The 26,616-nt window shown below is 43.3% G+C and overlaps 1 protein-coding gene and 1 pseudogene across 3 annotated transcripts in view; both read left to right on the plus strand.

The window, feature by feature from the left end:
* LHFPL4 (LHFPL tetraspan subfamily member 4) overlaps positions 1-26,616 on the plus strand; it is a 51,514-nt gene that overhangs the window by 1,989 nt on the left and 22,909 nt on the right. The window contains exon 3 of one of the 3 annotated variants that reach the window (XM_053600577.1): positions 2,321-2,422. The exons of 1 other annotated variant lie outside the window; for it this stretch is intronic. In XM_053600577.1, coding sequence (XP_053456552.1) covers positions 2,321-2,328 — 8 coding nt within the window. In that variant the 3' untranslated portion in view covers positions 2,329-2,422. Of the gene's footprint in view, positions 1-335; positions 379-2,320; positions 2,423-26,616 lie in introns of those variants that run through there. One more of the 3 variants, XM_053600578.1, reaches the window with a different exon arrangement.
* LOC128593042 (uncharacterized) lies at positions 23,028-23,126 on the plus strand (annotated as a pseudogene).

Consider the following 26,616-nt stretch of genomic DNA (forward strand, 5'->3'; position numbering starts at 1 on the left):
GGGAGGGGTGGGGGCGGAATCCCCAGAGCAGGCGCCGGAGACAGGGGCTCCTTCCTGCAAGGTCCCCTTCTTGGAGGGGTCAGAGGTAGATTTTGTTCCTCTTTGTTAAGACGCTCACTTCCTCGGCTGACCCTCAGCAGTCACTGGGGAGGGGATTCAATGAGAGAGAGCCCCGGGGGTGGGGAGCAGAGCCTTAGAATTGGTGTTTGGGTCTCTATGACTGGCTATGGGCAGACTGCATTTATTGATGAGTTAGCATTGTGTTAAGAGTGTCTCCAAGGGTCTCTGTTGGCTGTCCTAGAGAGGTTACTCTAGGTTCGATTGATTTCTGTTAGGTTGAAACGAGCATGAGATGGGGAGTCAAGAGATCTGCTTGGATCTTTAAAATTATCAACTTAGGCGTTTCACTTTACTTCTCTGAGGCTTGGTTTCTTCATCTGTAACACAGTGGAGAGGATGCCTATAGGACAAATGAAAGAGGATCTTGTAATCTTTAAAGTGCCGCGATGAGGTAAGGGGCAGAGGCTGTCTGTAGTGGCTATCCACTATTTGAGATGTGGGTGGTTGACAGAACTTGCCAACATGGGTCTCTAGAGGGAAGGTCTCTATTTCCCCCACCCATAGGGAAGGAAGGGTTCTGTTACCATGCCCAGTGGGAATGAGTTCCTGGGACCCTCTGAAATGTTTGGCTAAGAACCAGAGAGGGGCCTTTTGGGAATGAGAAATGCTGAGACAGTTTTCCGGGATCCATTAGAGTTCCCCACTTCCACCCACCTTTCGATCGAAGGCAGATTTTAAAGACTCAGCAACTTGGGCCTTTGCCTAATTGCTAGTAGGGAAGGGAGTTGGGCTGGGGAAGGAGGAGGAGCCAGGGCATGGGAACGATGGAGGAAGAGGGCTGCTGAAAACTAGAAAAAAGTTTGGAGCCTTCCAGGGATGAGAAAGAGAGAGGAAAAAATGTGATAATCATGCAGCAGAGATGGTTTTCAAAAAAACCTCAGGACATTCAACAAGTGTCCACCATTTTAAAAAAGACCCCATTCCTACCCCCACAGGGCATTATATCACTTGCTGACGATTCCACTGCTCACAACATTGCAGGCAATTGGTTTGGTGTAGTCTCTTGAATATCTGTCTGTCTTATAAAGGAAGAGGAATGTAATTTTTGGAAATGGCTGGAAGCCACTCAGGGTCAAGTGTAGAGAATACAATGGATGATCTGATCAAATTGAGAATGGTCACTTGGGATGAAAGCCGAGGTGTGAGGACAAAGTCATGCCCGCTTTGCTTCTCCAAGAGGACTTTCACAAATGCAGGGGGGAATTACCTGCTCATTGGAAGAATTGCCCAAACTCCTAAAAGGACTACTTTGAAGAAGGCGGTGTATACTCAGAGGTAGATGTTCTTACGAGTTTGTTTCAAATCCATCTCACCCTACTTAACTTAGATGTGGATCTTTTAGGATCTTTGAAGGGGATGAGAAAGGAGACTTGTAGGAGATATCACTCCATATTTCCCTGTGGTACTCACAGGTAGGAGATTATGTACTTCCATTCTATTTTTCTTCCAAAGGCAAACTGGAAAGAATATTTGAAAATATATGCTCAGCTAGAATCCCCAATTCATCAACCTTAATTTGGAGTTTGCAGATGGGTTGCTGACCTCTCGGCTTTTAAATTCTCTGTAATCCATGTGGGTTTAATCTTGGGATTTGATGAACCGTCCAACAACCCCCATGTAATCATAGGATTTCATGGATCTTAGAGATCAGCTCCTTCAAATTCCATTTTCTCCTCCCCCTACTTTAGAGAGAAGAAACTGCATGTGGAGAAGTGAAGGGCTTTCCCAAAGTCACACAGTCAGTAAGGGAAGAAAGTAGGGGCGGCGCCTGTGGCTCAACAGGTGGGGCGCCGGTCCCATATGCCGGAGGTGGCGGGTTCAAGCCCAGCCCCGGCCAAAAATAAAAAAAAAAAGAAAGTAGGTCTAAGATCTGAGTTTTCTTGACTTCTGGTCCAGGGCACTTTCCTTTGAGCAACTGCTCCACCCCTGAGGGCTAAGGGGACAGTCGATGGAGTTTAGCAGTTTATTCCATTTTATTTAGAGATTTCTGAGTTCTCTGGGTAAATGACTGAATCACTTTGCTTAATAAGTGACACCAGGTCCGAGGTCAGAACACCAGTGGGGGGTTTTAGTTGACACTGCCTGACTCACCATGCAGTGTTAAGTAAGTCTTTTTAGTTTAAATCTTAATTTTTTCATTTGTGCAATGGAGAACTGGGGGCCATTAGATAAGTTGATTTGAAGTATTTCTTTCTTTCAGTCCTGTGAGGCTCCTAGAACGACTCTTTCATCAAGATCATTCCATACAGAAAGTCACCCTTACAGGAACTGCAGAGAAGCAAAGGGTTGTTTTTTTTTGGTGTGTAGGTGTGTGTGTGACATAAGAATTAAATGCTTGTCATATGATTATTGTTCCTTAAACTTTTATTCAAGTATTTTTGGGTCATCTAAGTACAGAGCTCAAGGCCATTGGGGAAATACACAATACTCTTATTGCTTTGTTTATTCCTCATCTGCTCTAGAATCATTCTGATGCTCAGTGTAGCAATACTGAGATACATATTAATAAGACATCATCCCTGTCCCCTAGGGTCTTAGGTCTACAAAATGTAATTTCTGCTCTCAGAAAGCTTACTGTCTAGTTGGGTCACTGTATTTGTCAGCAGTCTTTCAATGGCAAGTGACAGAAACCCAACTCAAAGAGGCTTAAATAAATTAGACTAAAATCAAGAGGGTAGGGTTTGTTGACGGACTTAACATGAAGGTCAAGAGTATCTGGCTTCAGGTATGGATGGATCCAGCTGCTCAAATAACCCTATGAAGAATCGTCTCTCTTCATTCCTTGGTTCCTCTGTGTTGCCTCATTTTAAGTCCACTTCTCTCTTCAAGGAGATGAATAAGGCCATGGGTAGCTCTGAATTTACCTTGCTTCAGCTTAGCAATGCCTGTGGAAAAGAATGATTCCAGAAAAAGTTCCAGGTTTGATCCTCATGAGTCCATCTTTAGTCAAGTATCTACTTCTTAATTAATCATGGTAACTTTGTCCTGAGCCACATGCCCATCCCTGGAATAAAACATGGACTGATAGTGGAGAAAGGTCAGTTCCCACAAAGGTAAATCAAGTGTGACCACTGGAAGAGGGGTTACCACAGGTAAGACAAGTACACACAGCCGCTTCCTACAGGGCAATCTGAACAGTAATTAGTGCTATGGACCCAGAGCAACAGAAGGGCTGCCAGCTTAGTTGGAAAATGAGGTGTGAGCTGGGCAGGGTGTTGGCCGGTGTGAAGTATGGGAAAGCACTCTGAGTGGACGGGAAGACCATGGACAGAGACACAGGGGTGAGAAAGCCGCATGCCACATCTGGCTTGAGCATGGAAACAGTGAGGAAGAGTCCAGGAAGGAATGATGAGGTCCATGGTGTGCCGGGTCAGAGAATTTGGACTTTAATCAACAGTTTGCTGCTGGGATTGTTAGTGTTGTTCAAGAAAAATAGTTAACATTTCTTAGCCTTTACACTATGTGAGACCATGTTCTGAACATTTTATATGCATAGTATTACTTAACCCTAACAACAATCCTATGGGGTAGGCACCATTATTTATTTTCTATGGGTGAGAAAACTGATCCCCAAGGGGATGTCCAAGGTCATATAGGTGGTAAGTGGTGGAGCCAGGATCATAACTCCATCTGCCTGACTCTACAGCCCAAGATCTTGGTTAGAGGAGGATTAATGGTGGGAATAGTCTCAGGATGTTTTTTCCAGATGAGTCAAATGCTAAGTAGAGAGGCTGGAAGAGCCAGGTGGCTCTTTATGGAGGTATGGAGCCCTGCTTTTCAGGGCTTCTCAGGATATCTCTGCAACTCCTTTACCTGTTTGCCCCATTTACTAAGAACATATAGTTCTAGGACTACAGCTTCTGTGATTAACATTTCTATACTCATTTCTATACTCATAGTGGCTCATGCCTGTAATCCTAGCACTTTAGGGGGCTGAGGTGGGTGGATTTGTTGAGCTTAGGAGTTTGAGATCAGCCTGGGCGACATAGCAAGATTCTGTCTTTACAAAAAATAGCTGGCCATGGTGGTCTATGCCAATAGTCCTAGCTACTCAGGAGACTAAGGCAGGAGGATTGCACGAGCCCAGGAGTTTGAGGTATAGTGAGCTATGATGACACCATTGCACCCTCGCCGGGCAACAGAGCAAGACCCTGTCACCAAAAAAAAAAAAAAGTTAGGCAGCCTGGCATGGTGGCTCATGCCTGTAATCTTAGCACTCTGGGAGGCAAACAAAAGTGGAGTACTTCAGCTCAGGAGTTTGAGACCAGCCTGAACAAGAGCGAGACTCCCAGGGCGATAGAGTGAGAGTGTTTAAAAAAAAAAAAAGCCAACATTTCTACATTCATTATGTTATTTTATCTTTATCTGTTAGAATGACTTACTTAGAGGTCACACATCCAGTACATGGTAGAGCTGAGTGAGATCAGTCACAGGGAAGCTCCCTGCTGGGTTAGAGATTCAAGCTAAAGCCTGGTTAAAGGTTGGAGGGGGCAGTGTGGGATAGTAGTTTAAGGGCAAAGGACTTAGAATCTCCACTCCACCACTTCCCAGCTGTGTGGCCTTGGAGAAGCTGGTTTGCCTCTCTGAGTCTCAGTTTCCTGAGCTGTAAAACAGAGGTGATTATTACATCTACCTCAGCAATGCTGAGTGTAGTCCTGGAGTATAGAAAGCACTCAACACTCGGGAGGCTGAGGCAAGAGAATCGCTTAAGCCCAGGAGTTGGAGGTTGCTGTGAGCTGTGTGATGCCACGGCACTCTACCGAGGGCCATAAAGTGAGACTCTGTCTCTACAAAAAAAAAAAAAAAAAAAAGAAAGCATTCAACAAATGGTCATTATTCTTGTGACATAGCCCAAGTGAAGGACAGTTTATAAGGAGTCCTTGATACTCTGAGTTCAGACTCATGGGATTATGTAAGCATTTAAGAAGTCATAAACTGTCAGCTGGAAAGGGTCTAATCAATCAGCTTGCCCAACTCCCTCATTTCACAGATGTGAGAACTGAGTCCCAGAGAGAAGAAACAAGTTCATGGTGACAGTGAGATGTGAACCTAGAACCCTCCTCTTTCCACTGAAGGGAGATGATTCTGACCACAATTCATTTAACAGTGAGTGGTGGTGCTTGCGTCACAGCAGAGAACAGAATGTGTGAAATGGAATGGAAGCTGGCAGAAGCCAAAGGTGGAGGGTAGCAGCAGGGGCCTGGTTGGTGGGAGCCAGAAGTGAGCATATTCTGGCGTTCCAGATGTGTGTCCATACTCAGCACAGTCTCTGGGCTAGAGCTGCAGTCACAGGAGCTCCCATCTCTGTGGCTTAGAATATACATCCACTGGGCAGTGCCTGTGGCTCAGTGGGTAGGGCGCCAGCCCCATATATCAAGGGTGGTGGATTCAAACCCAGCCCCGGCCAAACTGCAACAAAAAATAGCCGGGTGTTGTGGCGGGCACCTGTAGTTCCAGCTACTTGCAAGGCTGAGGCAAGAGAATCTCCTAAGCCCAGGAGTTGGAGGTTGCTGTGAGCTGTGACACCACGGCACTCTACCGAGGGTGATAAAGTGAGACTCTGTCTCAAAAAAAAAAAAAAAAAGAATATGCATCCACATTCCTCTCCATTTACTTGGATATTGTTTCAGATTTGATTTGGGATTTAATACATCCAATGTCTTTGTGTGTACGATACCGATAAGATACTGAGGGAATTTCTTTCCAGTCTTCCCCCCTCCCACTTTCTCATTTCTTTCTTCCTCCCTAACTGCCCCGTCTTTCTTCCTTTCCTTTCTTCCACCTTCCCTCCCTCTTTTCCTTCCTTTTTGCCCTCCTCCCTGTCTTTTTCACACCAGTCTTTTACAGAATGCCTCGTATATGTCAGAAACTGTACTAGGCCCTGGGAATCCTGAGTAAACATCCTTGCTCCCAGGGAGCTCATAGTCCAGTGGGGGAGGCAGAAAACAAAACACGCCATCACAGTATGGTACAACACACGAAATGATTGAATCACACACAGGATATTCTGGGGGCGTGGAGGGGACTTCTAACACCGTGAAGGACAGTCAGGGAAGTCTTCCAAAAAGGATAACAACATTTGAGCTGAGTCTTAAAGGATGAGTAGGAAAGAGAAGGGCAAGCTGAGACAATAGGATTGAAGGCAAGGAGGTGGGACAAGCTAGTGTGTTTCGGGGACAAATGCAAAGGCAAGTAGGACAAGGAGAGGTGGGGTTCAAGACTGGGGGGCGGGGGTTGAGTAGGAGGTTGATCAGAGAGGCCTGCTAAGTCGCGGTAAGGAGTTTAGACTTTGTTCATAGATAGCAGACAGTTGTTGAAGAGTTTTTTTTTTTGTTTGTTTGTTTTTGTAGGGACAGAGTCTCACTTTATGGCCCTCGGTAGAGTGCCGTGGTGTCACACAGCTCACAGCAACCTCCAACTCCTGGGCTTAGGTGATTCTCCTGCCTCAGCCTCCCGAGCAGCTGGGATTACAGGCGCCCGCCACAACGCCCGGCTATTTTTTTGTTGCAGTTTGGCTGGGGCTGGGTTTGAACCCGCCACCCTCAGCATATGGGGCCGGAGCCCCACTCACTGAGCCACAGGCGCCGCCCGAAGAGTGTTTTTTTTTTAATTGTTTTATTTTTTTCAGATTTCTATTGACTTTTTTGAAAAAGTTAATATATATACATGACATAAAATTTATACAGATATAAATTTGCTTCCTATCCTCGTCCCCTACTATTTCTCCCAGAGGAAACTATTATTACCAGTTTCTGGAGTGTTCATTCCAAGAAATTTCATAAATGTACAAGCAAATGCAAACAGTTTTCTACGTGAATGGCATATTAGTAATCTATTGCTATATAACAAATTACCCTAAAATTCAGTAGCCAAAAACAAGAAGCATTTCTTTCTTTCTTTCTTTCTTTATTTATTTTTGGCCGGGGCTAGGTTTGAACCCACCACCTCAGCATATGGGACTGGCACCCTACTCCTTGAGCCACAGGCACCGCCCTGCAAGAAGCATTTCTTATCTCTGTTTCTATGAGTCACAGGAATGTGGGAACAGCTTAGATGGGTAGGTAATTCTGGCTCAGGGTCTCCAGTGAAGTTGCAACCAATACCTCAGCTGGTTCTATAGTTGCCCCAACATTAACTAAGCCTGGAGGATCCACTTCCAAGCTCAATTATTTGAGTGTTGGCTGCAGACCTTAGAATGAGTGATGAGAGACAGGGAGAACCCCCATTCTTGGGTAACAACTTTGAGATTTCATTTATATGTGATACAGTTCATCCTTATAAAGTGAACGATTCAATGGTTTTTAGTAGAGTCACAGAGTTGTGTAACTATTTTAGGATACATACAAACAATTTTAGGATACATATTTTGATCACCTCAAGAAGAAACCATATACTCTTCAGCTATTACCCCCTAACCTCTTTCCCTTATCCTCCCCAGACCCAAGCCATTACTAATTTCCTTTCTGTCTCTATTAGCTTATTCTACAGATTTCACCTAAGTGGGATCATGTAGTATGTGGTCTTTTGTGACTGACTTCCTTCCCTTAGCCTAATGTTTTCAAGGTTCATTCATGTTATAGCATATATCAATCCTTCTTTCCTTTTTATGGCCAAATAATATGCCATTATATTGAATATACTACACTTTATTTGTCCATTCCTTGGTGGGTGGACATTTAGATCGTTTCTCCCTTTTGGCTGTTATGAATCATGCTGCAATCTCTTAGGTATGTACCTTTAAGTGTAATTGCTGGTCAAATACCAACTCTATATTTAACATTTTGAGGAACTGCCAGATGGTTTCTAAAGTGGCTGCACCACTTTATATTCTCACCAGCAGTGTATGAGGGTTCCTATTTCTTCCTGTCCTCATCAGCACTTGTTATTATCTGACTTCTTTATTACAGCCATCCTGCTGGGTGTGAAGTGGTATCTCACTATGGTTTTGATTTACATTTCCCTAATTATTGGTGGTGTTGAAAATATTTTCCTGTACTAATTGGCCATTTATCTATCGCCTTTAGAGAAATGTCTATTCAGATGCTTTGCTCATTTTTCATGTAGGTTATTTGTCTTTTTATGATTGAGTTGTCAATGTTCTTAATATATTCTTAATACAAGTCTCTCATTAGATATATGATTTGCAAATACTTTCTTCTATGCTGTGGGCTGCCTTTTCACTTTCTTTTTTTTTGAGACAGAGTCTCACTCTGTGGTCCTGGCTAGTTCCCAGCTGGGTCATGATAGCTCACTGCAGCCTCAAACTCCTGGGCTCAAGCAATTCTGCCTCAGCCTTCCACACAGCTGGGACTATAGGCATAAGCCACTAATATATATATATTTTTTTGAGACTGAACAAGTCTCGCTTGTTCAGGCTAGTCTTGAACTCCTGACCTCAAGTGATTCTCCCACTCTGCCTCCCAAAGTGCTAGTGTGAGCCACCGTGACCTGCCCAGTCTTTCCACTTTCCTGATAGTGTTCTTTGAAGTACTGAAGTTTTAATTTATCTAAAATTCAGTTTATCTACTTTATTTTCTTTTGTAACCTGTGGTTTGGTGTCATATCTAAGAATCCATTGCCAAAACCAAGGACACAGAGATTTACCTCTATGTGTTCTCATACAGGTTTTATAGTTTTGGCTCTTACATGTAGGCCTTTGATACATTTTGAGTTAATTTTTATATGTGGTGTGAGGTACGGGTTCATCTCTATCCTTTCGCTTGTGGCTATCCGATTGTCCCAGCATCATCTATTGAAAAGATTATTCTTTCTCCACTAAGTGGTCTTGATACCTTTGTCAAATATCAATTGACCACAGATACGTGAGTTAATTTCTAGACTCCCAATTCCATTGCAATCAATCTATAGATCTGTCCTTATACCAGTACCAGACCAGTCTGATTACCATTGCTTTGCAGTCAGTTTGAAATTAGGAAGGATGAGTCCTCCAACTTTGTTCTTCTTTTTCAAGGCAATTGTGGCTATCACACTGCCTTTTATGTCTTAATGTCACATACTATCACTTCTGCCATACTCTTACATATAACATTATATGAGTGTCCTTAAGAACATTATGTGGGGCGGCGCCTGTGGCTCAGTCGGTAAGGCGCCAGCCCCATATACCGAGGGTGGCGGGTTCAAACTCGGCCCCGGCTGAACTGCAACCAAAAAATAGCTGGGCGTTGTGGCGGGCGCCTGTAGTCCCAGCTACTCGGGAGGCTGAGGCAAGAGAATCGCTTAAGCCCAGGAGTTGGAGGTTGCTGTGAGCTGTGTGATGCCATGGCACTCTACTGAGGGCCATAAAGTGAGACTTTGTCTCTACAAAAAAAAAAAAAGAAAAAGAAAAGATTGATTATGTGTACACACCCTGGCACAAATTTCCCTTAATAAATGTCAGTGGTTATTGTTAGTTGTGTGACCCGAATCAAATCACTCTGGCTTCACCATTCAGTGGTCTGAAATAGAATAATGGAGGAAGAGTTGAAAAGTGGCAATAATTGGGAGATGAGCCTGAAAAAGTAGATAAAAAGATGGAAAATCGTGAAAGTTGGCTTTGAAGTTGGGTCTTTTAAAAAATAATTTGTAGCAATAGAGTCTCACTACATTTCCCAGGCTGGTCTTGAACTCCTGGCTTTGAGAGATCTTCCTACCTTAGCCTCCCAAGGTGCTGGGATTGTAGGCACAAGCCACCATGCCTGCCCTGGGGTTTGGGTCTTATTCTTAGCGATGCACAATTCCCTTCAGGCATAGGAGTGACCAGGATCAGTTGCAGGTTTAGAAAGGTGACTTGGGCAGTGGCTAGGAGGAAAGGACCAGGTGGAGGTGGGATGGGAACAGAGCACCAAAGAAAGAGACTGCAGGGCAGCACCTGTGGCTCAGTGAGTCACTCCATATACTGAGTGTGGTGGGTTCAAGCTCAGCTCCAGCCAAACTGCAACAAAAAAATAGCTGGGTGTTGCAGCGGGCACCTGTAGTCTCAGCTACTCTGGAGGCTGAGGCAAGAGAATCGCCTAAGCCCAAGAGCTGGAGGTTGCTGTGAGCTGTGACACCACAGTACTCTACCAAGTATGATAAAGTAAGACTCAGTCTCTTAAAAAAAAAATTATAAAAAAAGAAAAGAGGCTGTGACAGTGGCGCAGGTAACACATGCCAAGGCCAGGGAAGGAGAGAAGGAGGAAGATCAAAGCCCTATTTAGGAGACCAACAGGTGTGTTGGGGTTGAGGACAAGGTAGGCGTCGTGTGTGACTCCAACTTCCCATGGACGATTGGGCCTCTGAAGTGACATCCCCAAACGAAGCAGGAGAAGATCAGGTCTGGGGTGGAGAAAGAGAAGGTCCAATTGAAAAATGTGGAGTTTGAGATACCTATGTGTTGTGCAAGAGGAAAGGTCTAGTGAACGATGGATATTCGGGTCTGAAGGTGAGGAGGGAGGTGGCTGGAGGCGAAGCTCTGGGGCAGCATCCTATGAATCTGTGGATGAAATTGTCTGGAGAGGATACATGGAGGGAGAAGAGACAGCCTAGGACACATCAACCTGGAAGGGCCATGTGGAGGAGGAGCTGGGAAAAGAGACTGAGGGAGAGGGTCCGAGAAGGAGCAGGCCGATTAGCAGCCGGGAGACGTAGAAAAGAGGAGAAAAAGGTGGACTGAGAAGGGACAGGTCACCTGAAACTAGGAAGGAAAGAGGGAGAGGCAGGAGGCTTTTGACCAAATCGTAAAGGTGACTGTCAGAGCTGGCCTATGGCAATAGGGAGGTCCCTGAGGAGGGACAGATGCCGAGATTATTAATGGGCTGCAGGCTCCCTGCAGGCGGGGCTTACAGGTGGTGGGTGAGAGTTAATGCTGTTACCAAATAATCATGCACAAAGTGATGGTGTTCTCTCCATGACAGCATCTTTGACACTGCATGTGATTGCCTGTGTTCTCAACAGTGCCCCCCTCATAAACTCCGAGCCCCTCAAGCTCAGGAGCCATGATCTGAGAACTGAGTGACTTAGAGGAAGAATGTCCCAGAGACAGGGGGTGGATTTGTCATGTTTTCAGGGACAGAAAGGAGGCTGTTGTGGCTGTGGCACAGGAAACCAGAGGCTGAATGGCACAAGAGGAAATGGAGAGAGCCTGGGGGGCCCAGAGGCCATCCACGGTCAGGGAGGTTTTATTCTGGTGTCCTGGGGAGCTTGTGGAGGGAGTTAAGCAGGGGAACCACACCATCTGTTTTGAACTTTCCCTCTGGATGCTGAGAGGGGAACAGACAACAGTGGGGTGAGGATGGAAGCAGAGAAACTAGTTTGGGAGCTGCTGCAGTCACCGAGGAGTTCAGGGAGCCCAGAACAAGGTGGAGACAGTGGAGCTGGAGAGGAAACAGGGTCAGGTGCTGGATATGATTTGGGAGGTTGAGCTGATCAGCCTTGAAAATGGATCAGATGTGGGAGGTCAGATGAAGAGGGGAGCTGAGCCACAGGGGTCCCTTCCTGGGACTTGATAGAGGCATTAGGACAGGGCCTGGCTCTTGGTGGGTTGTGAGTTGACTGTGAAGAGAAGCCTAGCCTCCCTGGGTAGGAAGGGTGTGTGGATAGGCTCTCCCCAGCCTCCTCCTGGAGCCTCTCCTTGTAAGAGGCTTTTCGCTACAGCCCCCTGTGCAGTGTGCCCAGGGGAGGCCTTTCCCCTTCAAAGCTGCTCTCCTAGTGTGGACACAAACCCTTCCCAAGCCTCCCTCAGCCCCAAACCCAGCCTGGTTTTTTCCAGGAAGACCTTTCTAAACTTGAGGAAGAGCCTCAGGATACAAGCAGCTGATTGTGTATTCCATCCTACACACTGCTTTGTAGATCTTAACGTTCTAAGACTTCTATGACTTTAGTTATCACTGTTCTTTGTTTAAAAAGGGGGGGATATAGATGAGCAGAATTGCACCCACAACCTCGCTCTCCCAGCAATAGTCTTTCTTCACTACTTGGTCTACCCTCATAAGAGTAGAGTATGGGTTATGAGCAGGCTGTCTGGGTTCAAATCCTGAAACTTACTCGACGTGTGACCTTGGACAACTTGCTTAACCTCTCTGGGCTTCAGTGTCCTCACTGTAAAAAGAAGATAGTAACAGTACCAATGCCATAGAGTCGTGTGGGAATAAAATAAACTAATGTGTACGAAATACTTAGGAAGAATGCCCGGCATGACAAATTGTATATAACTATTGCTGTAAGTAACTATGTAAATATTTTTCCCCAAATGAAACTATACTGTGTTTTATTTTTGAAAGCCTTTTAAAACCTAGCATGCCCTAAGTATTTCCTATAACATGAAACTTTCCTGAGTATACTTTTAATAGCAAAGTAGCATTCCATGGTATGAAAGAGCTATATTCCCACCTTGTCAGATGGTGTTTTTTTTTTCTTCCCTCCTTCCCTTGAGTATGTCTGTCCCTTCTCTGCCTGCTCTTTTTTTCTTCTTTCTACTCCTCTTTTTCTTCTTCCTCTCTCTCTTTTTTTCTGTCTCTCTTACAAATAACAATGTGAGGAGCATCTTCATGGCTTAAATCCTAGACACATCCAGGTGCATTTTCTTAGGATATTTTCCTGGAAATTGGCAAGCTGGGTTACAAGGAGCTTAGAGACTTTGTCGGCTTTTGAGACTAACTCGCTGTTGCTGTAAGTTACATTTGGCCTGTGCATTGCCATCTTTGTTGCTTCAATCATTTCATGCCAAGTGAATGAAAATTTCTGGCAGTGCTCACTCACTAGCAGTCAACTCCCACCCACTTTATGGTTTCCAAGGCTCATTTCTTCACATGGCTCTGAATTCAAAAGGTGCAACAGGTTATCAGTGAATCTCCTTCCCATTCCTGTCCTCCAGGCACCCAGCTACCCCCTTTAGAAGGAGCTAGCATCATCCTTGTCTTGAAAATTCTTCTGGAAATATATATATATATGTATATATTTTGTTTTACTGTCGAATTATCTTTTTATTTTGGGTAAAAACCCACAGTAATTAAGATTTAATGGCATTATAATTCTAATGAATAACTTAAATATCCTCTTGAGATGAATATAATAATATTTTATGGATAGGTTTGAACCCCAGTGTTAAGACTACAAATACACACTAGCCTCCATCTATCACCAATGACTCAGACTGTTTATTTTTTTTTTTGTAGAGACAGAGTCTCACTGTACCGCCCTCGGGTAGAGTGCCGTGGCATCACACGGCTCACAGCAACCTCTAACTCCTGGGCTTACACGATTCTCTTGCCTCAGCCTCCCGAGCAGTTGGGACTACAGGCGCCCGCCACAACGCCCGGCTATTTTTTTGTTGCAGTTTAGCCGGGGTTGGGTTTGAACCCGCCACCCTCAGCATATGGGGCCGGCGCCCTACTCACTGAGCCACAGGCGCTGCCCTGAATTGACCATTACATTTCCGAAGTTCTGAAATGGCCAGCAAGACCATAGAAAGATAATTCTTTAGGCTCCTTCTACTGGAAATATTTTACGTCCATGCAAGAAAATATGCCCCAAGCACATATGGTTTTCTCTAGTCTATAGAAATGGGAGCTTTGTGCCAGACTTGGTGCTCCAGACCTGCCTTTGACTTAGCCTTGTATCCAGATATCACTGTACATCAGCATGTGAGGAAGGAGCTTCCTCATTCTCTTTAGGAACCAGATTATATTATTGCGTGCCACTTCAAGGGAGCATTTCACCTAACCAGTCACCTATCCGTGGGCACTTAGGTTATTTCCAGCACTGATTTACACACATTATGGTACGCAGGCTTTTTTATGTCAAATTTCATGGAAGTATAACACACAGAAAAGCACAGAAATACTGTATCTACAGACCAAAGAGAATCACTAAGTGAATGTGCTTATGAAAAGAGCATCCAGGCTACACACCACATACCCCCTTGCGATCACTACCCCTAAAGGTAACCACTGTCCTAACTTTTAATACGTTAGACTAGTTTTGCCTGTTTTTGAAATTTACATAAATAGAATCACACCTTCACTCAACATTATGGTCATACGACTCCTCCACGTTGTTGCACGTGGCCACAGTTTGTCCATCTCTGCCACTGTACAGTATTCCATCAGGTTAAACTGCACCGTTTATTTATCCGTATGCAGTTAATAGACATTTGCGTTGTTTGCAGTTTGGGACTATGATTAAAGCCCCACAAACCTTGTAGCACATGCCTTTTGGTGAAAACATCTGGGCCTAGAGGATGGTTCAGTGGGTTCAGCTCCAGTAGACGCTGTGGCAAGCAGCTTTGCTGAGGCCGTGATACAGACTGCCAAAAGTCTTCCAGCGCCCACCCCTTTGAATTCATAGGCCTTTCCCTTCTCTTGCTGAGGGGGGTCCTACCACTCAGGGGACTCATGGTGGTGAGGAAGCTAAAGGCTCCTTTTGGTAGTTTGTGTGGCCCCTCACTGCCTTCCAGGCCCCTGGCAGCAGCAGAATCTTCTGTACCACTGAGGCCTGTTTCTCATGTCTCACTAAGTTTCCATCTGCAGGGTCTGAGTGAGAGGGACCTAGGTGAAAAAGCAGAAGTTAACAGATTAGAGAGGCCATCAGGGGACAGGGCGTGGGGCTTATGGCCTTCTCAGGGACACCTATTCTGACCCCACAGGAATAGGTGGCAGCTGTGTTGTGTCGTGCGCTGGGAGTGTGTGGGGGGCCACAGAGCACGTAAAGGCCTCCTGGGAGTGCCCAGCTAAGTGGGGTCCCTTGAGAATGGAGCAACAGCATGTTAACAAAGCTCTATTAAAATAGCTTAGCACAAAATGCATCATGAAAAAGCTTTATGGCATTCTTCTTAATAAAGCATCGTAAGAATGAAAAAAAAAAAAAAAGAAAATAAAACCTGAGTACAAAGCACGTGTCCTCTTACTCTTCACTACCGCTTGGGCTTGCCCTAGTTGTATTCCCTAAGCTCAGGGATTCTTCTTCCTTTGAACTCTCCTTTAGTTTCTTGATTATTTCTTAAAATCTTAAGAGGATTGCATGACCCAAAATGGATGGAATAGGATTTGGCGTAATAATATTGTTTTTGTTATCAAAGTAATACTAGTTTTAACAGTCTAGGAGGCCGGGTGGCGCCTGTGGCTCAGTGAGGAGGGCGCCGGCCCCAAATACCGAGGGTAGAGGGTTCAAACCGCGCCTCGGCCAAACTGCAACCAAAAAATTGCTGGGAGTCATGGCGGGTGCCTGTAGTCCCAGCTACTCGGGAGGCTGAGGCAACAGAATCGCTTAAGCCCAGGAGTTGGAGGTTGCTGTGAGCTGTGTGAGGTCATGGCACTCTACCGAGGGCCATAAAGTGAGACTCTGTCTCTACAAAAAAAAAAAAAAAAAGAGAGAGATCGCTTAAGCCCAAGAGCTGGAGGTTGCTGTGAGCCGTGTGACGTCATGGCACTCTACTGAGCGAGGTAAAGTGAGACTCTGTCTCTACAAAAAAAAAAAAAAAAGGGCGGTGCCTGTGGCTCAGTCAGTAAAGCGCCGGCCCCATATGCTGAGGGTGGCGGGTTCAAACCCGGCCCCGGCCAAACTGCAACCAAAAAATAGCCGGGCGTTGTGGCCGGTGCCTATAGTCCCAGCTACTCGGGAGGCTGAGGCAAGAGAATCGCTTAAGCCCAGGAGTTGGAGGTTGCTGTGAGCTGTGTGAGGCCATGGTACTCTACCGAGGGCCATAAAGTGAGACTCTGTCTCTACTAAAAAAAAAAAAACAAAAACAAAAAACAGTCTAGGAGGCCATACAATGAAAAGTAAGCATCTCCTTCCCTTCCTCCTTCCCCGTCTTAGCCCACTCTTCAGCAGCAACCCATTGTTAAGTTACTTCAGTATCCTTCTAGAAATATATACGTGTGTGTATGTGTATATGTGTATATGTATGTTTATACACACACACACATATATTTTTTAATAGAGATATAGTATCATTCTGTCACCCAGGCTAGAACTCTTGGGCTCAAATGACCCTCTTACCTCAGCCTCCTTAGTAGCTGGAACTACCAGCATGGACCACTATTCATTTTTTATTTTTTGTAGAGATAGGATCTTGCTATGTTGTCCAGTCTGGTCTCAAATTCCTGGCTTCAAACAATTTTCCCATCTTGGCCTCCCAAAGTGCTAGGACTATAGGTGTGAGTTACCATGCTTGGCCCTTCTAGAAATATTTATAGATAGTCAAGCTTATATACAGGCACATCTTGTTTTAATTTCACTTCATTATACTTCACAGATGTTGCATTTTTTTGTTTAATAAGTTGAAGGTTTGTGGCAACCCTGCATGGAGCCAGTCTGTTGGCCCCATTTTCCCAGCACAATGTGCTCACGTCACGTCTCCGTGTCACATTTTGGGAACGGTCATAATATTTCAAACTTTTCATTATTACTTTATTTGTTATGGTGATCTCTTTTCAGTCATCTTTGATGTTACTATTGTAATTGTTTGGTGGCACCATGAGCTGTGCCCAATCAAGATGGGCAATATAATCAATAAATTTGTGTGTTCTGACTACTCCCCTCACTGGCTGTTCCCCATCTCTCTCCTTCCTCCCAAGTGCCACCTTGCTCCCCGAATACAAAGATATTAAAATGAGGCGAATTCAATGGCCTTTAAGTGTTGAAGTGAAAGGAGGAGTCACACATCTCTCACTTTAAATCAAAGGCTACAAATGATTAAGCTTAGTGTAAAGGCACGCTGAAAGGTAGGTTGGAAACCAGGCCTCCTGCACCAAACAGCCTGCCAAACTGTAAATGCAAAGAACTTTTCTTTTCTTTTTTTTTTTTTTTGAGACAGAGTGTTATTATGTCACCCTCAGTAGAGTGCTGTGGCATGACAGCTCACAGCAACCTCAAACTCTTGGGCTTAAGTAATTCTCTTGCCTCAGTCTCCCAAGTAGCTGGGATTACAGGTGCCTGCCACAATACCTGGCTATTTTTTTTTTTTTTTTTTTTTGCAGTTGTCATTGTTGTTTAGCTGGCCTGGGCTGGGTGTATGTGGCCAGCATCCTACCCACTGAGCTATGGGCACCGCCCAAAGAACATTTCTTTAAGGAAATTAAAAGTGCTACTCCAGTGAACCCATGAATAAGACAGTGTGACAGCCTTACTGCTGATAGGGAGAAAGTTTTAGTGCTCTGGATGGAAAATCAAACTAGCTAAAACATTCCCTTAGACCAAATCCTAGTCCAGAGCAAAACTCTCTCTTTGGTTCTGTAAAGGCTGAGAGTGGTGAGAATACTACAGAAGAAAGGTAAGAAGCTAGCAGAGGGTGGTTCATGAGGTTTAAGGAAAGAGCCATCTCTGTGACCTAGAAGTGCAAGGTGAAGCAGCAGGTGCTGCTGCTGTAACAAGTTATCCAGAAGATCTATTAAGATAATGCACAAAGATGGTCACACTACACAGAAGACTTTCAATGCAGACAAAACAGGCTTCCATGAGAAGGAAATGCCATCTAGAAATTTCATAGCTAGAGAGGACAAGTCAATACCTGGCTTCACATCTTCAAAGGACAGCCTGACTCTCTTATTAGCAATTAAGTGGAAGCCAGTGCTTACTTGCCATTCTGGAAATCCTAGGGTTCATAAGAATTATGCTGATTCTACTATGCCTGTGCTCTGTAAATGGAAAAAGAAAGCCAGGGTGATGGCCCTTCTGTTTACATTATGGTTTACTGAACATTTTAAGCCCTCTCCTGGGACCTACTGGTCAAGAAAAGATTCCTTTTGGGCAGCACCCATAGCTCAGTGGGTAGGGCGCCGGCCACATACACTGAGGCTGGCGGGTCAAACCCAGCCCAGGCCTGCTAAAACAACAATGACAACCACCACCACCACAACAACAACAAAAAAGCCAGGCGTTGTGGTGGGTGCCTGTAGTCCCAGTTACTTGGGAGGCTGAGGCAAGAGAATCGCGTAAGCCCAAGCTAGTGATGTCATGGCACTCCACCCAGGGTGACAGCTTGAGACTCTGTCTCAAAAAAAAAAAAAAAAAAAAAATGATTCCTCTCAAAATATTTCTGCTCCTTGACAAAGAACCTAGTCACCTTGTTAAGAGCTCTGTGAGGGTCAGGTGCAGTGATGCACACCTGTAATCCTAGCACTTTGTGGGGCCAAGGCTGGAGGATCCCTTGAGACCAGGAGTTCAAGCCCAGCCTGAGCAAGAGTGAGAGCCCATCTCTACAAAAAAATAGAAAAGTTAACCAGGTGTGATGGCATGTGCATGTAGCCCCAGCTATTATGTGGCTGAGGCCGCAGGATCACTTGAGCCCAGGAGTTTGACATTGCACCGAGCAGCTGTGTATGATGATGCCACTGCACGCCAACCAGGGTGACAGAGCAAGACTCTGTCTCCCAAATAACAAATAAATAAATAAATAAATAAAAGAAAGAGAGAGAGAAGAGAGCTCTGTTGGAGATTTATAAGGTGATTAATGTTGTTTTCATGCGTGCCAACATAGCTTGCATTTTGCAGCCCATAGTAATTTCCACTTTCAAGCTGTATTATTTAAGACTACATTCTTGGCTGGGCACCCATTGCTCAGTGGTTAGGGCATCAGCCACATGCTCCAGGGCTGGTGGGTTCAAACCTGCCTGGGCCTGCTAAACAAAACAAAACAAAAAAACTAGCTGGTTGTTGTGGTGAGCGCCTGTAGGCCGAGCTACTAGGGAGGCTGAAGCAAGAGAATAGCTGAAGCCCAAGAGTTTGAGGTTGCTATGAGCTATGAAGCCACAGCCCTCTACCGAGGGTGACAAAGTAAGATTGTCTCAAAAGAAGAAAAAAAAAAGAACACATTCATAAGGCTGTAACTGCCATAGGGATTGATTCCTTTGATGGGTCTGGGCAAAGTAAATTGGAAATCTTCTGGATAAGATTTACTATTTTAGACGTCATTAAGAACATTTGTAATTGATGGGATGTGGTTAAAATATCAACAGTAACAGATGTTTAGAAGAAGTTGATTGATTCCAGCCCTCATGGATGACTTCAAGGGGCTCAAGACGTCAGTGGGGGAAGTAACTGCAGATGTAGTGGAAATAGCAAGAGAACTAGCATTGAAAGTAGAGGCTGAAGATGTGACTAAATTGTGGCAATCTCAGGATCAAACACGGACAGGTGAGGAGCTGCTTCTTACGGATGTGCAAAGAGAGTGGTTTCCTGAGATAGAATCTACTCCTGGTGAAGGTGCAGTGAACATTGTTGAAATGACAACAAAGAATTTAAAAGGATATGTAAACTTACATATCAAACTTCTTGATGTTAGTTCATCAAGCTGTGGCAGAGTTTGAGAGAGCTGATTCCAATTTTGAAAGAAGTTCTACTGTGGGTGAAGAAGTTCTACAGTGCCATCAAACAGCATCGCATGCTACTGAGAAATCTTTTGTGAGAGGAAGAGGCAATAGATGTAGCAAACTGTCACTGTCTTCTTTAAGAAATTGCCAGAACCACCCCAACCTTCAGCAACAACCACTGTGGTCAGTTGGCAGCCATCAACATTGAGGCAAGATTCTTTATCGAAAAGATTGTTACTTGGCTCAGCGCCTGTAGCTCAGCGGCTAGGGCGCCAGCCACATACACCGGAGCTGGCAGGTTTGAATCCAGCTGGGCCTGCCAAACAACAATGACAACAATAACAACAACAACAACAACAAATAGCCGGGCATTGTGGCGGGCGCTTGTAGTCCCAGCTACTCGGGAGGCTGAGGCAAGAGAATTGCTTAAGCCCAGGAGTTGGAGGTTGCTGTGAGCTGTGACTACAGCACTCTATAGAGGGTGACAGCTTCACTCTGCCTCCAAAAAAAAAAGATTGTTGCTTGCTGAAGGCTCAGGGGATTGTTAACATTTTTTTAGCAATAAAATATTTTTAAAATGAGGTATGTACATTTTTTTATTATTTTATTTTATTATTATTATTCTTATTTTGAGTCAGAGTTTCACTTTGTCGCCCTAGGTAGAGTGGTGTCACAGCTCACAGCAACCTCAAACTCCTGGGCTCAAGCTATTCACTTGCCTCAGCTTCCCAAATAGCTGGGACTATAGGTGCCCACCACAACACCCAGCTATTTTTTTTTTTTTTTTTGGAGACAGAGTCTCACCTTGTCACCCTTGGTAGAGTGCCATGGGGTCACAGCTCACAGCAACCTCCAGCTCCAGGGCTTAGGTGATCCTCCTGCCTCAGCCTCCCGAGTAGCTGAGACTACAGGCGCCTGCCACAACGCCCGGCTATTTTTTGTTGCAGTTTGGCCAGGGCCAGGTTTGAACCCACCATCCTCGGTATATAGGGTCGGCACCCTACTCACTGAGCCACAGGCGCAGCCCAACACCCAGCTATGTTTTAGAGACAGGGTCTTGCTCTTGCTCAGGCTGGTTTTGAACTCGTGAACTCAAGCAATCCACCTGCCTCGGCCTCCCAGAATGCTAGGATTACAGGTGTGTGCCACCTTGCCGGCCCCAGTACATTTTTTAGGCATAATGCTGTTGTACATTTACTAGACTACTGTATCAGGTAAACATAACTTTTATATGTTCTGGGAAACAAAAAATTTGTGCAACTCATTTTATTTTGATATTAGCTTTATTATGGTGGTCTGGTACCAAACCCACAATATCTCTGAGGTAGGCCTATATTTTGTCTTTTTGTGACTGGCTTATTTCACTTAGCATAATGTCTTCAAGATTCACCCATGTCGTAGCATGTGTCAGACTCTCCTTCACTCTCTTGCTATATACTTTAAAAAAAAAAAAAAACAACAAGGGGCTCGGCACCCGTAGCACAATGGTTACAGTGCCAGCCACATACACCAAGGGTGGTGGGTTCAAACCCAGCCTGGGCCAGCTAAACAACAATAACTGCAACAAAAAATAGCTGGGGGCGATATAGTGAGACTCTGTTTGAAAAACAAAAAAAAGAGAAGGATCATGCCTGTATATGGTCTTTCTACCCACTTAATTAGCCAGAGAGGAGAAGTGGTTAAGAACATGAACTCAGGCCCCAAGTGGGCTGTGTGTGACTTCCAACTCAGTTATCTCTAACTGTATCTTTAACCTCAGTTATCTCTAACTGTATCTTTAACCTTGAGAACAACTCTAAAGCTTCCTGGGCCTTTTTTTCATTTATAAATACAGTGATAATTATAAATTGATATCCATAAAGCAATTAGAACAGTGCCTGACACATAGAAAATACTAGAAACATTTTTTTAAAATTACGATTACTTTTTTTAGTGGACATCATATTTCAGAAAGCTTGCTGTATCAGTCCTAGGAACGCTATTCATTCTTTCCAACTGTTGCAAGGTATTTCATAATATGGACATCCTTGTTATAAAAACATAGATGGGTGGACTTCTTGTTTCTGATAGAGAATATAAGAAGCTAACAACAAGTAAAAAGCTGAACCAAAAAGTAAACAAGAAAAGCGAGGTCACAGGGCAAACTGCTGTCCCCCAAATGAAGAAACAAGACAGGTGATGCAGGAGAATCAGAGTTCATGAGAGCAGAAACTCGCGAGTAGAAACCTTTGTGGGAACAGAGCTCCACAAAGTGTTCTTATAGGAGAAACCTGAACTGTGATTGACAAATTGGTGGAGGTTCAGTGTGGGCAGTCTGAGAGATTAAAAGTGCCAGGGGACACAGTCAGTGGGGGCATCCACATTTTTGTGAGTTTTGTCTCCTAGAGCACCAGCAAGTTCTCAGTAAATATTGGTGAAAAATCCCCTCATGCCTCTGGCAGGGACAGGCGGAAAGGAACAGTTCTGAACTGTGAAGAGTACTCTTTTCTTTTTAACAAGGCCTGTCCTTGGGAGAAACTCGATAACCAGAACCTAACCTCCTGGGGAAAAGGAATTATCTATATCTAACTCCAGTGGGCTGTTGCTATCCTATCCCAACTAAAGAGGGTGAGAAAACAAACAAATCTCAACAAGTGAGAAGTACTTGTGAAGTTCACAGTCCAGGGTAAAAGGGTCACTGAAAGATTAGGACCTCATCATGGGATTGTAGAATGCTTCCCCTCTCCCCACATCTCATCACCACATCTTAATGTTCTCTTTACATCAGTTCCTTTTTACCCAGTACATTATTCCCAGCTAGCAAGGAAAAACTACAAGGTGTACTGAAAGATGAAAATACAATTTTAAGAGATAGAGCAAGCATCAGAACTAGACACAGTTATGTCAGATGTGTTGTAATTATCACCCTAGAAATTTTAAATAGTCATGATTACTGTGCAGGGGTCTAACGAGTAAATCAGTATGCTAGAGCAGATAGACGGGCAAGGTAAGCAAAGAGATGGAATTTCTAAGAAAGGATCGAAAAAATAAATGCTAGATATCAAAGACAGTGTAACAGAAATGAAGAATGCCTTGATGATCTTTTTAGTAGACTGGCAGGGCTGGAGAAAGAGTCTTTGCGTTTGAGGATATCTCAATAGAAACCTTCAAAAATGAAAAGCAAAGAGAGAAAGACTGAAAAAAAAAAAAAGAAAAACAAAACAGAATATTTAAGAACTGAGGGACAGCTAAAAAAAAAAAGTGGAACATATGCATATTTAGGATACCAGAAGGAGAAGAAAGAAAGGAACAGAAGAAATACTTCAAACAATAATAACCAATAGGCTGGGTGTGGTGGTGCATGCCTGTGGTCCTAGCTTTTTGGGAGCTGAGGTGGGAGGATCACTTAAAGCTAGGAGTTTCACCCACCATGCCCAGCTAATTTTTCTATTTTTTGTAGGGCCTTTCTGTGTTGCTCAGGCAGGTCTCAAACTCTTAGTCTCAAGTAATTTCCTCCTGTCTCGGCTTCCCAAAGAATTAGAATTACAGGTATGTGCCACTACATTTGGCCCAAACACCTTACCTATAGAGAAACAAAGATAAGAATTATATGGACAAAAAAAAAAAAAAAAAAAAAGAATTATATGGACAAAGACTTAGAGACAGGTGCAAAAAAAAAATCCTTTTTTGCAACCCAGAACTCATTGCTAAGTATGAGTTTTGATTCATATAAGAAGGAATATTATGTTCCCTGAAAAAAAATAAATCTTTTCAAATTTTTAATAAAAAAAAAGAATTATATCTGCCTTTGCCTCAGAAATCATATAAGAAAGAAAGTGGAGTAAAATATTTAAGGTGTTGAGAGGGGAAAAAGTACTCACTTCAACCTAGAGATCCATATGGTGTGAAACTATCCTTTAAAAGTAATGGAGAAATACTTGCTCAGACAACAAAAAGTGAGGAATTTGTTGACAGTAGATCTGCTTTGCAAGAGTGTCAAAAGAAGTTTTTTTAGAAAGAAGGTAAACAATATAGAGCGGAAACTCAGATCTACCAAAGGAAGGGAAGAGCATTGGAACAGGAATAAGAGAAGGTAAAATAAAAACTTTTATTTTTCTTATGCTTCATTGATCTAACAAAAAACAGTTTGTTTAAAATAATAATAGCAAGAACGTATTCTATGATGCATGTATAAATGTGTTTATGTATGCTTAAAGTGAAATGAATGATAGCAGTAACACAAAGGAAAGGAGGGAGGAATCAGGATTATTTTGTTATAAGATACTTGCACTACCCAGGAAGTGGTATAATGGTATTTGAAAGTGGACTTGAGCTTGGCGTCTGTGGCTCAATCGGCTAAGGCGCCAGCCACATACACCTGAGCTGGTGGGTTCGAATCCAGCCCAGACCCACCAAACAACAATGATGGCTGCAACCAAAAAATAGCCGGGCGTTGTGACGGGCTCTGTAGTCCCAGCTACTTGGGAGGTGGGGGCAAGAGAATCGCTTGAGCTCAGGAGCTGGAGGTTGCTATGAGCTGTGATGCCATGGCACTCTATCCAGGGTGACAGCTTGAGGCTCTGTCTCAAAAAAAAAAAAAAAAAATAAGAAAGTGGACTTGGATTAGTTGGAGATCAGTATATTGCAGACTTTAGGACAATCACTAAAAAAGGTAAAAAAAAAAAAGTATAACTGATAATCTAAGAAAAGAGAAAAAAATGGAATCATACAAAATGTTCAAATTAAATTCACAAAAGGCAGAAAAGCGTGGAAGATAAAAATAGAATAAGTAACATGAGCAACAGATAGAAAACAGTAAAAAAAATGGAAGATATGAATCCACATATATTAATCATTATTTTGAATATCAGTGGTCTAAATGCACCAAATAAAATACAGGGATAGATTGCTACCATTGGTCAGCACAAGAAGAAGAAGCAGAAGAAGGAGAAGAAGAAAAAAAGAGCAGAAAACAAGACCCAACTATATATTGTCTTTTAAGAAACCACTTTAAATATAAAGGCACATATAAATTAAAAGAAAATAAATGGAGAAAGATATACCACATTGACACTAATCAAAACAAAGTGGGAGTAGTTACACTAATTTCAAACAGGGTAGTCTTCAGAGCAAAGAAAGTTATCAAGGATAAAAAGGCATTACTAATGATAAAGGGGTAAATTCTCCAACAGACATGACAGTCTTTAATATGTATGTGCCTAATGGGCAAAAACTGATAATATTGCAAAGAGAAATAGATTTATCTGCAATTGTAGTTGGAAACTTCCACACCCCTCTTTAAAAATTGACAGATCCAGCAGGCATAAAATCAGTAAGGACATAGTTGAATTCAACAATACCATTAATCAAATGTATATATAATGGACATCTATAGACTACTTCATCAACGGTATGGAATTTTTACCAAGACAGACTACATTCTGGATCCAAAAACACACCTTAAAAAATAAAAAAAATCCCACCCCAGAAATCATACATTGTCCTCTTTCAGAACACAGTGGAATTAAACTAGAAATCAATAACAGAATGACAGCTATAAAACACTAAAATACTTGGAGATTAAACAACACACTTTTAAATAACACATGGATCAAAGAAGAAATCTCAAGATAAATTTTAATTTTTTTTTTGTGTGTGTGTGTAGAGACAGAGTCTCACTTTACTGCCTTTGGTAGAGTGCCATGATGTCACAGGACTCACAGCAACCTCTAGCTCTTGGGCTTCCGTGATTCTCTTGCCTCAGCCTCCCGAGCAGCTGGGACTACAGGCGCCCGCCACAACACTCGGCTATTTTTTTGTTGCAGTTCAGCCGGGGCTGGGTTTGAACCTGCCACCCTCCGTATATGGGGCCGGAGCCCTACTCACTGAGCCACAGGCACCACCCTCAAAATTTTAAATAAAATTTAAATGTGTTGAATAAAATGAAAATGAGAACAATTTATCAAAAATTATATGATGTCATCTGGATGGAGTTGAAACATATTCTTCTTAGTAAAGTATCACTAGAATGGAAAAGCAAGTATCCGATGTACTCAATACTAATATGAAGCCAGTAGATGAGCTAATACACACTCACACAAGAGAAAAACTCAGTTCGATTCAAGTGTGGGGAGGGGAAGGAAGAAGGAGGAGAAGGGAAGCAGAAGAGGGATTGGTGTACTCCCACCTAATAGATACAATGTAAGGGCATGTGGGGGTGGGTACCTATGGCTCAGTGGGCAGGGCACCTGCCCCATATACCGAGGGTGGAGGGTTCAAACCTGCCCCAGCCAAACTGCAACAACAATAAAAAAATAGCCGGGCATTGTGGTGGGTGCCTGTAGCCCCAGCTGAGGCAAGACAATTGCCTAAGCCCAAGAGGCAAGGTTGCTGTGAGCTGTGTGACGTGCAGTGGCTGATAAAGTGAAACTCTGTCTCTATAAAAAAAAAAAAAAATGGGTATATGGCACACCTCTTGGGTGCAGGACACAACTACAACAGGGACTTTATCTAATAAATGCAAACATTGTAACCTAAAAATAAATAACTAAAATACAATATTCCAAAAAGCAATTATGTGATGTCATGAAAAAAGAGATTTTATAGCATTGAATGCGTATATTAGAAAACAAAGGTGGCACCTGTGGCTGAAAGGGATAGGGCACCGGTCCCATATGCTGGAGGTGGCGGGTTCAAACCCAGCCCTGGCCAAAAACCACAAAAAAAAAAAAAAAAAAAGGAGAAAAAGAAAACAAGAAAGATCTAAAATCAGTCATCTAAGCTTTTATATTCAGAAGCTAGAAAAAGAAGAAAATATTAAATCTAAAGTAAGCAGCAGAAGAAAAATAATAAAAATTAGAACACATGTCATCTAAATATGTGAAAATAGGAAATCAATAAAGAAAATCAGCCAAACCAAAAGGTGTTCTTTGAAAAAAATTAATAAAATAAATAAAAACCTGCCTTTTATCCAGTCTAATGAGGGTAGGGGAGAGAAGGTGCTAGATAAAATGGACCAATTCCCTGAAAGATACAATCTACCAAAAACTCAAACATAAAGAAATAGTCAATCTGAATAGCCCTATATATACTAAAGAAGTTGAATCAGTAATTAATAAACTTCCAAAACAGAAAGTACCAGGCCCAGATGGGTTTACTGGTGAATTCTACCAAACATTAAAGAAAGAAATGATACTAATTCTCTGCACTCTCTTCCAGAAAATAGAAGCAGAGA

This window comes from Nycticebus coucang, chromosome 8 (genome assembly GCF_027406575.1).
Source record: "Nycticebus coucang isolate mNycCou1 chromosome 8, mNycCou1.pri, whole genome shotgun sequence".
NCBI classification, from domain to species: domain Eukaryota; kingdom Metazoa; phylum Chordata; class Mammalia; order Primates; family Lorisidae; genus Nycticebus; species Nycticebus coucang.